The sequence below is a fragment of the Anoplolepis gracilipes genome, chromosome 5 (assembly GCF_047496725.1).
Source record: "Anoplolepis gracilipes chromosome 5, ASM4749672v1, whole genome shotgun sequence".
Taxonomy (NCBI): Eukaryota; Metazoa; Arthropoda; class Insecta; order Hymenoptera; family Formicidae; genus Anoplolepis; species Anoplolepis gracilipes.
The window spans coordinates 8,217,767-8,230,947 of NC_132974.1; the positions used below are offsets into that span (position 1 = coordinate 8,217,767).

At 30.2% G+C, this 13,181-nt stretch overlaps 2 protein-coding genes across 13 annotated transcripts; both read right to left on the minus strand.

Moving 5' to 3' along the window:
- Nucleotides 1–1,029: 1,029 nt before the first annotated feature.
- Karl (lipocalin/cytosolic fatty acid-binding protein Karl) lies at nt 1,030–5,783 on the minus strand. The gene is made up of 4 exons (XM_072893006.1): nt 5,500–5,783; nt 2,094–2,322; nt 1,593–1,764; nt 1,030–1,210 (listed from the first exon to the last, which is right to left on the minus strand). The coding sequence occupies exons 1-4, from the start codon at nt 5,671–5,673 to the stop codon at nt 1,030–1,032; spliced, it is 756 nt and encodes a 251-aa protein (XP_072749107.1). The 5' UTR covers nt 5,674–5,783.
- A 2,576-nt stretch (nt 5,784–8,359) lies between these two features.
- On the minus strand, nt 8,360–12,968 carry Cnb (centriole duplication and spindle assembly protein centrobin). 12 transcript variants are annotated; one of them, XM_072892612.1, is made up of 10 exons: nt 12,747–12,968; nt 11,848–12,652; nt 10,998–11,766; nt 10,745–10,853; nt 9,967–10,659; nt 9,657–9,883; nt 9,365–9,567; nt 8,964–9,238; nt 8,727–8,888; nt 8,360–8,596 (listed from the first exon to the last, which is right to left on the minus strand). In XM_072892612.1, the coding sequence occupies exons 2-10, from the start codon at nt 12,455–12,457 to the stop codon at nt 8,510–8,512; spliced, it is 3,135 nt and encodes a 1,044-aa protein (XP_072748713.1). In that variant the 5' UTR covers nt 12,458–12,652; nt 12,747–12,968; the 3' UTR covers nt 8,360–8,509. The 12 variants fall into 12 exon arrangements, with proteins under 12 accessions (XP_072748713.1, XP_072748716.1, XP_072748715.1 ...); XM_072892615.1 differs by having other exon boundaries at nt 12,636–12,652; nt 12,747–12,967; XM_072892614.1 differs by having other exon boundaries at nt 10,998–11,799; nt 12,636–12,652; nt 12,747–12,967.
- Nucleotides 12,969–13,181: the final 213 nt, after the last annotated feature.

Below are 13,181 nucleotides of genomic sequence, written 5' to 3' on the forward strand. Positions count from 1 at the left end.
GCGCGAGTGCAAATTTACAAGATACAGATTTAACGACTAGGTAATTAATTTACAAGTGATTAAAGAAAAAAAAAGATTAAATGTATGACTAATTAATACTAAAAGAATTATTAGGAGACTAATAGGTGATTTGCATATGCATATGCCCGTAGAACGAAGGAGTGAATGTGTGTATACATGCAGGCGCGGTGTGTTAATTTATTGATAACAACCTTGATGCTCATCATGGATCTGTTCGGACTTTCGTCGGCCAGCCTTCCTCGCCTTCTTTGTCGCCGCAATGATCTCGAAACATACATACATAAGCGAATTTAGACGCGAGTCTTACTCCCCCAGGGTGCGTTCTTCCTATTCTGCACGCTGAGCGACCACGGCAAGTCGACACACGAGTTGTGGGGCCGTGTAGCAAAAGCACACTCGATTATTATATATTTCAGAAACGCAAACGACGGGGATGTCAGAATATCGCGCTCGCGAGGACCGACGACGCTAAGACCGGACAGAGCCGATTTTCACGGAGCCAGATGTGAATTTGTTAGTGAGTAATGGGACACTCGCGAAAGAAAAGAAAAAAAAAAGGATTGCCCGCCTCGGTGTGATAGCGTATGTATGCGTAAAACGTTGTGAAAGCGTGAAAAGAATGAGTCATAAGTGATTTTGTAATATTTCTTATAAGTTGTAGCTGCCATATCCAGTAATTAAGTACTAGGTGCGTTGAGTGATAATCTGACGACGACTGTTATGCTAATGATAACTTTGAAGATGATGTTGATGATGATAATGGTGATCGTGATGACCGTACGTGCTTTCGCACGTGTGTGTCAGTTAATTTGGGTGAGTTGTGCTAAGATGTTGAGAGAGACGACGGGTCTAAAGAAAACAATAACAAGTTCATTACAATTATGTAATTATAAATAAGAAGAAGAGACGAAGAGTATTATAACACGTTGTTAATTGAATTAATAAAATTAGCCCAAAGTAATCAAGGTGTTTAATTTGAAGATGATTTACATTTATATTCTTTATATATTAATTTTTTGCATTGTCTATATTTTTTTGTAATTGACGTCTATGTTTTCGTCTTAACGGATGTCTTCTGCTGGCGTAGCCTCTCTTGGCTGATATCAATGCCGGTATATCTTCCGAACTGTCGGTCTTATTGCACTGTGTCTGATCCATAGGAAACATGTACTCCAAATCGATGTCATATCTATATTTTAAAAAGGTAAAAATGTATTTCTGATCATCTCATAAAATAACGGCAAATATACTGCAGTTCAATTTAAATAATTCGTCTTAAAAGAATAATTTTCTTTTAAAAAAGATTTAATTAATTTTTAAAGAAAATAAATTTATCTTATTTCAATGACTAGGGAGAAAAGGGCATCTTAAAAATATATAATAGAATTAATAATTTCGAATCAATAATTCAAATTATATACAGATTATAAGACAAAATAAATATCTTGTATTAGCTAACATAACACTTTAAAATATATTTTATCAACATTCTTTGAAAAATTTTTTAATCGACAAAATTCTAAAGAAACTCTATATATAATCGCAGTAATATTAAAATAAGATAAATGTACCTAGGAAGCTTCTCTCGAAGATAAGAAATGACGTTTGCCCCAAGGCTCGCTTCGCGACTCATGATAAAACTAGATAAATATCGTGGACTTTTGCTTTTTTCAGCGCAATGCATTAATAAAGCCCAGGATTTATAATCTGAATCTAACACATATGTATTGTATACTCCTTCGTCTAAAATATATCAAATTTATCATAAAATTAATTGTAACATATTCCTCTTTCTGGAAGATATACTATTTATAAAAATGTATATTCTTGATGTAATCGAATTATTATAACAATGATTTATAAGAATTTTTCAGCTGAAAATTTTAAAAAAACTTTCATATATTTAATGTTACGATAAAATACTTAAAAAATTAAATAGATTCAAAAACTTTTTTGATTCAAAAAAATCAATTTTATTTACAAAATAATAAAAAAATTAAAATATTTTTCTGGTAATATTACAATGTATTGAAAAAGTAGAAAAATATTACATTAATTAAATAACTATTTACACGAAAACTCAGCGTGTATCCAATGAGCAGGTAAGTCTGGCGAGGGAATTTTCCAGGTAATGTTACCAACGAGCAGCTCATTAATGGGATCATCGGTAAAACTGTAAGTGAAATTCATGGTAACTTCGGCGTTTTCAGGCGAAACCGAAAGTTCGGCTCGCATGCATCTGTACACAAGCGCTTCCTCTGAGCTTGCATAGTATTGTACTATGTACCACAATCCGAGAAACTGTAAGAAGTGTAAAGTGTCTGTTATGTGCGAGTGTATGTAAGCATGAACTCACGCATGAAATGAGTTTGTTCACACATGTCACATTGATTTTCTTCGCGCTAAACATATGCTAATGAACGCATGTGCTATGCGGGTCAAGCGAGCACGCTCAATAATAAATGGCATTAAAGATATATTCAAGAAATTTCTTAGATAATTATCGTTTTTCTTAGATAACTATCTTTATCCTAAAAACGTATTTCTTATTATTTTCCAACTGTATATAATGTAACTTTTTCTTTTTCATACACTATAAAAAATTTATGTAATTGTATACTACTTTCCCTAAAATATAATATACATGTATGTATATTATTCATTATTATTCTGCTAGAAGAGAAAAGGAACAACATTATTACTAATACATTTTAAAAAAAACACTTTATCTTATATATAAAAACATATATGTATAATAAATTATTCCAATCACTCATCGAAAGTATAAGAGATTTCAAAGTTTTAGATTTATTATAAGATAAATATTATATTTTAGTTCAATGCCTATTTCTGTGAAATAGCTGTTAATCTGAAAAAGCTTGGTATACTTAAAAACGCAGTTTATCTTATTAGCTATGAAAACCTTTGTCTTTTCTAAATTATATCAAATTGAAAATTACGTTATGCAAATGTAAGACAAAGCGATTATATCTTAACCAGTTATCTATTGTATGTTTATAAAAGAAATTAAAATATCTAAATATATATCAATTGTTTTTGTATTTTTTGCTCACTTTATAATTTTGAAAAACAAATACAAGGATTGAAATGAAAAACAAATATTAAACAAGGATTAAAAATTAAGAATTGACACATACACACACACGCACGCACTTTATTTCATCCAGAAGTTTTATCATTATTTTTTGAAAAAAAAAAAATCAACGGAAGTTAGTTGTATGTGGAATATATGAATGTATCCAAAATAGTCTTCCGATCTAAAAATAAATCCGCCAAACATTACCCTGAAAAGAGAATCTGTGCAAATGCGAGGCCAGTAAATTGTAATATTTTATATATTTGCAAGTGACATACGTCCAATAAAATTATAAATATATTAAATTATAAGGATTATAAAAATAATCTACACGTATGTACTATATGTATTTGTTTTATTAAATATTAATTATAAACATTTTTTGAATAGTAGATATTATTCTAAAATTTATTTTTAATTAAGATATTATAGATGTATTTGAATTTACGGCTGTCAATTTCTATTAAAACAACAATTTTTCTATTAGTAAAAGATTGCCATTAAATTTTGTACAATAGTTTATTGTTTGCTTTTTGTAATTTTTTAATTGTAATTTTCTAATTAGAATTAAACGATTATTTAAGCCGAAAACAAAATATATAGAATTTGATACAATGTGACAAATTTCTAATTCGCAAAAATAGAAAATCTAAATTAAGTTCTGTTTATATAGTTTTTATTGTAATTAAAGTTACTTATCAATTTATTTATTAGTTGAAAAAATTGTATTGGGCCTTTCGTATTTGACATATAAGTGTGTATGAAACTGGCAATATAGTACAGTGTATAGTGTAAAATAATGTACTAGTAAAACTAGCACATAGTAATAATGTATAAAATAATGTACTAGTAAAACTAGTACATAGTAATAATGTATAAAATCTGACGAAGAAAGTAAAGAATTAAAGAATAGTAAAGAAAATTTCGCAAAACGCAAAGCAAGATGCTGCGTGAACTTGTGTATTTATGTTCTGCTTTAAGGCACTTTCATTGATTTAATAGCCACAATTATTTGTTTTAATTACCAAGAACTTAAAAGAATTAAAAATAATCAAAATGAATTAAAAATATTTGGGATGATTCATTCCCGGTATCAGTCGCCATAGCTTCACAATTTAGAATTAAAAATTATTAAATATTATTAAAAATAAAACTAGGATTTTTAATAATTTATAAATTTTTACAGAAAGATTCGCTAGTTTTACATATACATTAGAATGTGTTTGCCCAATTGTTACTATTAATATTATATATTTCTAATTCACAATCCGTTGAAAAATTAATAACATACATGCAATAACATTTAGCATATATGCGTAGAATTGTGGTTTATCGATAGGAATGTCAACGTCAACAGAGTGATTATTATTTTCTATCACATGCCAAATCAGTTATCGTTAATTGTACGGCAAATGATAATCTCTATTACTATTGCACAGACTCGGCATATTGCGTCTAATAAATATATTTGTGGATTACGTTCTGCACAATTAATATTCGACCGACATATTCGGCAATATGGTATAAATGTTCATTGATTATATCCATTTCCAAAGCTGTGGATAATATATCAATGCACTTCATACTCATAGTAATATATTACGTATTGAATGAAGCACATAAAACAATGTATTCACGTAAATAACATAGTCAAATTATATAATAAAATTACGAATTTGGATTCCAATCAACGAAAAGTGTTGTAAATTTTACTGAATAATATCGGATGCTACAAATAATACAGAAAAAGTAATTTTGATTTATATGAAAATAGTTGTAAATAGTCACAACAGTAAGAATTTTTATTTATTAAGAACTAATTAGATAGTAAACCAATTTTTTCTCTACAAGTATAGAATCAATTTTTCAAGATATTAACTTCTTGTCAAACTAAAAAATTACAAACACTTGATTTTAAAGAATTTTTTATTATTTTATATTATATTATATTTTATATTAACATTTATTTTTAAATACAAGTAAAAAAAAAACATAAAAGGAAGAAAAAAGTAGATCTAATTACAAAAGTAAAACATTGATACACTCGTGAAAACGATCTGCATAATCTATAACTGCAATCCATAGTCCCCGGAAACACATAAACAAGTTCAATTTATTGACCTATCCATATATTATATGTGAATAATATTGCGCAATCATATATATATGTATATGATGCAAGAGAGAGTGTGTGTGTAAAAAAAGAAATATATTTAAAATATGTATTGTAGGGAAATCATTCAATAATTTTTCATAGTCGGAGGAGCATTGTTAAAAACAATTGTATATCAAAATAAAATGTGTGAAACTGTTCACTTTTCATTTCCGCGTAACAATAAAATAATCTCGTGTTGTCGTGAAGATGACGAGAAACTTCGTACCTCGGATATGTCAAAGTTGCGTATACCCTTCACTTTTGGACACTTGGTCTTATCCTCCCGTCTCTTCCAAACACCGCCGGAGGCACTGACAAGAAGACCGACGAGCAGCGCTATTGTTATCCAACAGAATCTCAAGCGTCGTCTCGTACTGACAATGAGATGCATCTTCGCCATGCATTCAGATTCCGCTCACGAGTGTACGCGTCAACTAGCCAACTGAGATCGCGCACGACGTGATTTCTTCTCGACTGTCGAGGCGACTAAAAGCCGCGTACGTACGAGCGCACGAAGAATGGATGACTATTACTATACGAACGAAGAGGGGGTGGCCACTATCACGTATTCCTCCCTTTGCATTCTTACTGCTCTTTCGTTTTCAATCGGCAACTTGTTCCTTGCATAGAATTCTCATAACTGGCGCCGGCTTGAAACCAGGACTCGTGGGCGTGTGGTCGTCGTTTATAGCTGAAGAGACATGCTCGCTGCTTGTGAGTCGCTCATTCCGTTTCGTTATTTATATTTCCCAGTTCGAAATCAACAAAAGAATGCGATCTGCAAGAATCTTTTGCGACTCTATCGAATTACGATTATAGAATTTACGAGCGTATTGTTCCTCGTAAGATGTGCAAAATGATAGTCGGCAAAAGGGTTTTACGATACTACAATCATAAAAATAAAGACAATTTTGCATAAATAGGATTGATTTTACGGTCATTGACATGTTTGCAATAATTCAACAAACTTCAAATTTAATAAATTTAATTTTAACCCGTGATCTAAAAACAATACATTTCGGTGTAATTATATATTAAGATGTAATATTTTTAGAGAAATTATATTTCTTTCTTTATATCTGTGTGTGTATGTTGATAAAGAATATTAATATTTATTTAATTAATAATTTAATATTATATTAAAAGATACTAATATCTTTACCAAACATTAAACAACAGCACACACATATAAACATTTAATAATTAAAATGCATTGGAATGCAAATATATTCATTAAACGAACATTGTCATATAATTATATAATTATATTATAGTTTATGGAATTATATAATTATGTCACACAAAACTAAAATTATGAGATAATGAGATATAATAAATAATATAATGGATGCGTGATTGACACTTCAATTTAATGTAAGTTTTTAAAACATGCAATCTGCAACATTCTGTTTTGAACATGTATGTATGTGCCATGGATCGATTGTTATTCATGAGCAATCTTGACGACGATTGAGTAACACATATCTTTAAAGGATACCAGCCTACAACAACTTGTGAAAAGTAAACGTGTTGAATATGATATCAATATGTAAAATTTTACTTGTGTGTTTGTGTATATGTGATGCATCTTGATTAGCTCATTCGTTATAAAAACTAATATTTTAATATAGAATTTAGAGATTTTAATTAAATTTATGAATTACATATATATTTTTTTGAATAATAATTATATAAAAATTATATTATATATATATATATATATATATATATATATATATATATATATATTTATCTAATATAATTACACACATTTATATTAGATAAATAATTGTATATATATTCAATCATTATATTTAATTACGTTGCATTATAATTTATTTAAGTAAGAATTATAAAAACATTATTATATGTATAATTACATATATTTAACAAAAATACTAGAACCTATACATATTGTTGCACGTATAATAAGTTTTATAATAAGAAATTTTTGTATAATTTAATTGTTATACATAAGTAAAATATTTTTTGTTTTTTATAATTATCCGTTGCAACAAAATTCAAACAGTGATGTTAGATTCGGAATGCGCTACACGGTGAATTGTATAATAAATGCAAATCATAGATAATGCATACCAAAGAAAACTTGTATGAACTAGGTTTTCTTTGGTATATGCATTATTTTCTCTATTATTCGAGGTGTTGCACGTTCCGAGTCTGACATTACTTAATTCTAGTCTTATTATTATTTAATATATAAAAATTAAAATCTTTCTTTTATATTATCTTTTATATTACATTAGAATTTTTTAGTTTATTAATGAGATAAAAATTAATAGGTCTCTAATTTTAGCCCGAAACTCATCATTTACGTCACTCCAAGAAAAAAAATGACTTAAGAGATTTACGACCTTAGATCTGGTTATTCGGGTCATCAAGCTCTAAGTTTAAGAGTTTCTCGTGCTTTTATGAGATACCACAGAGTTATCGTTAGAATAAGAATAAAATAATTTTTTTGATACGCGCGTTGACCGCAGATTATGTTAGATTACATAATTCGTTTACTAGATGATCGTAATTTTTATAATAGGTACATCTTGTATACATAAAGAAAGATTTTTAATTATGTTCGTGTATACATATGTATATTTAATACTGTGTTTACTACATTTTAAAACCACAATGAATTGTATTCTTGCTCTATGATAAACTTTCCTGTTATCAATTTCGTCGGTCTTGAGTTTATTTTATCATTCGGATGTTTATTTTATCAAACATCCTTTTCCTCTGCGCGCTCGACAATATGGAAATATCGTAACTCGCTGAAAATATTTTGATATTGAGAGAACTCACATGTGTCAAAATATAAATCTAACAATTTAAGAATCATTAAATCGGTAGTTAGATTAATGTCATCAGAATTATAAAACTTAATATTACAGTACGATTTAAAAGGAGATATTATTAATGATCCTCTCTTTCTTTCATTTTCAATCTACGAAATAATGTTAAATATTATATAATCCTGATAAGGGGACAAAAGGATACAAAAATGTAAGAATTTAAACAACTCGACATATATATATATTTAATATATGTAAAAAATTTTTATTAAATTTTCTTCATTATAAAATATATATATTATAGATCGTTTTTTTCCTCGCCTATAAAATCTCTTATATTACTGCTAATTAAGTACACTGCATCGAATTGATCTAACAGATTTAGTCGAGTTCGTCCACACCTTCGATATCATTATTATCATAAGTTATGTGTCATTTCCAAGGCGGCTTGCTTTTTTGATCTAATTTCGTACCCATTTTTTGCGGGAGAGGTATATGTTCACTAATGTCATGCGAAGCCTAGAAAAATAAAAAAGTTACGTTATAAATAAATAAATAAATGAATATACATATATATATATATATATATATATATATATATATATATTATATACTACATAAAATTTTAACGGCAATATATAAAACAAACCTCAGACGTTGGTTGCCACATGATACTATCTTCGCTCATTATACTTAATTCCTTTTTTAAATAATGTTTTCGCGGTAGTTCCCTGCATTCTAACGGCGGGCTTGAAATACTGCTTCTAGATTTTGGATCTTTATCTTCCTTTGCTAATTGCATTTCTGCAATCTGTAAATAATTTATTTGTATTTGTACTATTAATTCAATTTTTAGTAATGAAAGATTATTGTTAAATTTATTCACCATTTTTACATATTGTCGAAGATCGTTCTTCGATTCCTTTCTACTAGTTAAAGGTGTATTTTCATTAGAATTCATTGTATTCACGCTTTCATTTTGATCTTCAAGCAATTGTATTGGATTTTGTGTCTCTAATGACTGAGTCGTATATTTTATTGGTTCCTGAGTAAGCTTAGCATAACAATTTGGCACTGATTCAGACTTTTTAGGAACTTTAAAGTCAAAATGTTTGTTTGTGTAAATTTTTTGAATCGGAGATAAATTATCTGTATTACCACCTGTAATTATAACAAATTATAATTACAAATAATTATAATTTATGTACCAAATAGTTTTATTATCATAATAATATTAACAAGTAATCAAGCAAAGTAATATAAATTCAAACTCATTTTATAATTTACCTGATATAATATGTAGAGCTTGCTGCCATTGCTTTTGCATAACAGAATGTAGTTGTTCCGCAAGTTGAGATTTTGTTGTGCGTTGGGAGTTTAAATGCGTTTCTAACATAGATGATCTTTGTAAAGCTTGAGCTAATTGTAGCTCGCACAATCGTTTCTCTTCTTTATGTTTTTCCTCCAACAAATTTATTTCCAAACGATGTCTGAAAAAATCCAATATATTTATATATTTCAAAAAATTAACTTGTATATTTTTTACTGCAATACATAAGAAAAAGTATATGCAACGAACTTATCAATAACATCCTTTATCTTTCTAGCAGCACATTCAGCTATAACTTGTTGTCTTGTTTTTAATTCCTCTAAAAATTCTGATTCGGCAGTATCAAGTTGCGTTTGAAATTCTTGTAATTTTGCTTTTACCACTTCATCGACCTGTTTCTGATAAACTTCCTGTAATTCTGCCCTGATTTTTTCCTTTTGCTCGACAATAGATTTGGTTTCGTCCTTAGCAAATTTCTGAAAAAATAAAAGCAAATTAAAGTAATATAAAGCAATTTGATAACTTAATTACAAATTGTCTAACATTTCAGATATATCACCTCTGCTTTCTTAGCATCATCAATAGATACAAGTAATGATGAATTTTTTTGTTCTAAAATAGAATTTCTGTTTATCTCTTCTTTCAGTTTAAGTTGCAAATTTTCTTTTTCTTGTTTGAGCACTGTCAATTCGGCTTCGCAAGTATCTAGTGCTTTATGAATGACACCCATCTCACTTCGTATTTCACTCCCTCTCAAACGTTCTTTATTTAACTCTGATTGAACAGTTTTTAATATCTCTTCATTTTGCTGATTTTTCTCTAATAATTTGTTATATTCCATTTTTATTTGTTCATATCTATTTTCTGCTTCTTGGACTAATAATTTATAACTTTCCAACTCATCTGCATGGGCTTTTAATAAATCAATTTTTTCTTTGATCGTGGTGTCACTTTTCTCTTTATATCCAGCTGCCAAATCTAAGGCTTTTGATAATTTTTCTTCAAACTGTTTGATTTGAGTTTGAAATTCTGAAATTTCAGACTGATGTTTCTCTGTGACATTTTGCAGATTAGTTTGTGAGTTTTTATGTTCAATTTCTAGGATTGCGACTTGTTGTTTTAATTTAGACCAAGCTGTATGAAATTGAGATATTAAAACATTCTTCTCATTGTCGATTCTAACTGCTACTGCCACTTTCTCTTGTTGTTCCAGCAACCGTTTCTGAAGTTCTTGAATTAGATGTTCACAATGCTAAAAACAAAAAATATATCTTTATTAATGCAAATATATACTTATGTCACATATACACATATATTTCATTTTTACTATACTATACCTCTCTACGAAATTTCTCCTCTTCCAATTTGATTCTAAGTGTTTCTTCTTGTGATCTAGATGGGTGAATTTCCCAGAAATCCGAAAGTGACAAGATTCGTTGACATTTCCTATAAATAAATTTTATAATTTGTTAATAAAAGTGTCTATTTTTTTCAAAAATTTAAATTGTATTTTTTAATAGCAGTAATATTATACTTTTCCATATATATAAACAAAAGAGAACATATAAAAATTTTGTATATATAAAATACCTTGACTCAAGATCTGTGTTTGTAGCAACATGTACAGCGCTTTTAGCAAATACAGATTTTTCTCTGTCATCATATCCATTTCCATTGTGTTGTGGCGTTTTACAAGGATCCAGTAAATGTTGTGTATTACTATATCGTGCAGCTGTCACATCAGGAAATTTAGTTGATTCACTAATTTGCAATAGAGTGTCTGTAATAGAACCTTTGGATTGAGTATTTATGTTATTTATACTTGGTTCACTTCTTATAATATTTTGATTTGATGTTGATTTTTTTGATTTAGTATTGTCAATTGTAGCAGATGATACATTAGATAAGTGGTCTACATTTTTATTGTTTTCTATTGTATGTCCATTTGCTTTTGAACTAGGCTGTTTCCATGTCTTAAATTCAGAAATCATTTTGTCAGATTCATTTAATTGGAATGATTCACTGTATGGCAATGATATATCAGGGAATGCATTGTTTGATTTCTTTTGAGAAAATGTTGATAAAGCATCAGTGAGTTGTGGTTCTTTGCTACATGATAGGAAATTTAATTTTTTATATGCCCCAAGCTTATGTTGTGTCTCTGTCTCTTGACTATTTGCAGTATCAACAGTTTGAGTCGATAATATCGGATGAGCTAGCTCATTATAATATTGATATCTGCTGGAGCTATTTATTCTTTTCGATAATTCCAATTCAGTGGCTTCCATTTCTTGAAGCAACTCGTCAACTTCTGACAGATCCATCTCTTGCACTATTCTAGTACGAGTATGCTGCTGACCTATTGATGTATTAGGTAAGTTTGATGCAGATACTTCTGAAGGTAAAGAATTGTATGGTTTATAATACAAGTTACTCGTACAACAATCATTTGGACGAAGAGATAAGTGAGATTCCTTCTTCACAGACATAGCAGTGGCATGCGAGAGTTTAGTATCGCAAGAAGTAGAAGGTACCACAAGGGAGTCAGAGTACGATGTTAGAGTATCATGCTTGGCTCGAGTGAGAGTATTAGTAGTAGTCAAATTAGAGGTAGCGGCTGTCGAAAGGTAACACCCTGACTTCATGTCATTTCTCAGTGAATTAGTATGGTTTTGCGTTAAATATCCACTGGGAGTAGAGGGAACGGATAGAGGTTTATGGAATTTCACAGGAGTATTTTGCAGACTGGCGCTTTGACTTACAGACAATTTAGGCAAGGTCTGTCGGTAATAAGGATAGGATGCGCTGCCATAGGCTTGCTGAGAGTCCAGCGAATTGTTTAGCGCAGATACGTCCAGGATACTGTTGTCTTTGGATTCGATAGCAGAAATACGAGACTCCAACGATTGCATGTGTCCTACCAGCTCCGAGATGACGCCTGTCCTCCCGCAATCTGTTCTGGCAGACTCACTCGAGCTGTCTGAAGATGCAACGTGGAATATATCAGGCGGGATCAGGAGCAGGACATCCGTATCATCGGACTCACTCATTATCCATCTGCAATTCCCTGCCACCGGTTGCGATTTATCATGCAATTATCACAGATCAGTCGAGGTTTGCAAAGCGTCTTGTCATTGCTGTTTATATACAGCGGAAAGATGATAGAATCCGCGAATGCATGAACCGGTTAGATTAAGGTTAGGTTTAGGCTCCTTGCAATATATTTACTGAGGTAGGGCTGCAAGCTGCAACACAAAGCAATATTGTGTAGCGCTTATAAATGGCGATTTATTATTCCCAATTCACCGTTAGCAAATTGCATCTCGCAGATATACTCACAAAAATTTCGTAAACAAACTTGAATGACACTCGCGCGCGATTAAGGAAAACATTTATATTCTCAGACGTGTGACGTGTTACAATATAGACCGCCAACCGCCAATCCTCTGACAGTGGTGAAAAATCATTCGCCTACACATGTACTTTCATTCACTTATATATGTGACGTATGTGCACTACAGTTTACTATTACTATTAATATGGCCTCCGTCCCGTCACCCGTCACAGGTGATTGACCCCGAGTCTGATGGTAGTGTAGTTGAAGTACCAATAGATGGCGACTTGTGTATATACTGACCTGTGAGTGAGCGCAACGTAACAAACTTCTTGTCGTGGTTGCATGTTGCGCGTATAGAAGTCGAGGTATATACTTAATATATGTACTCTCCTTACATTTCTCGGCTTCAATCAGCACAGTTAACGCTTTGTTCAGTA

Bases quoted from the DNA above. Each gene is read 5' to 3' on its own strand.
- Karl (XM_072893006.1), bottom strand. From the start codon at position 5,673: ATGGCGAAGATGCATCTCATTGTCAGTACGAGACGACGCTTGAGATTC. The intron at 1,765-2,093 runs GTAAATAGTTAT...GATATATTTTAG, and splicing joins GATACACGCTGAGTTTTCGT to ACGAAGGAGTATACAATACA. The intron at 1,211-1,592 runs GTACATTTATCT...TTTAAAATATAG, and splicing joins CTTCGAGAGAAGCTTCCTAG to ATATGACATCGATTTGGAGT.
- Cnb (XM_072892611.1), bottom strand. From the start codon at position 12,457: ATGAGTGAGTCCGATGATACGGATGTCCTGCTCCTGATCCCGCCTGAT. The intron at 10,854-10,997 runs GTATTTTATATA...ATTTATTTATAG, and splicing joins AACACAGATCTTGAGTCAAG to GAAATGTCAACGAATCTTGT. The intron at 9,239-9,364 runs GTAAATTATAAA...TTATAATTACAG, and splicing joins AGCTCTACATATTATATCAG to GTGGTAATACAGATAATTTA.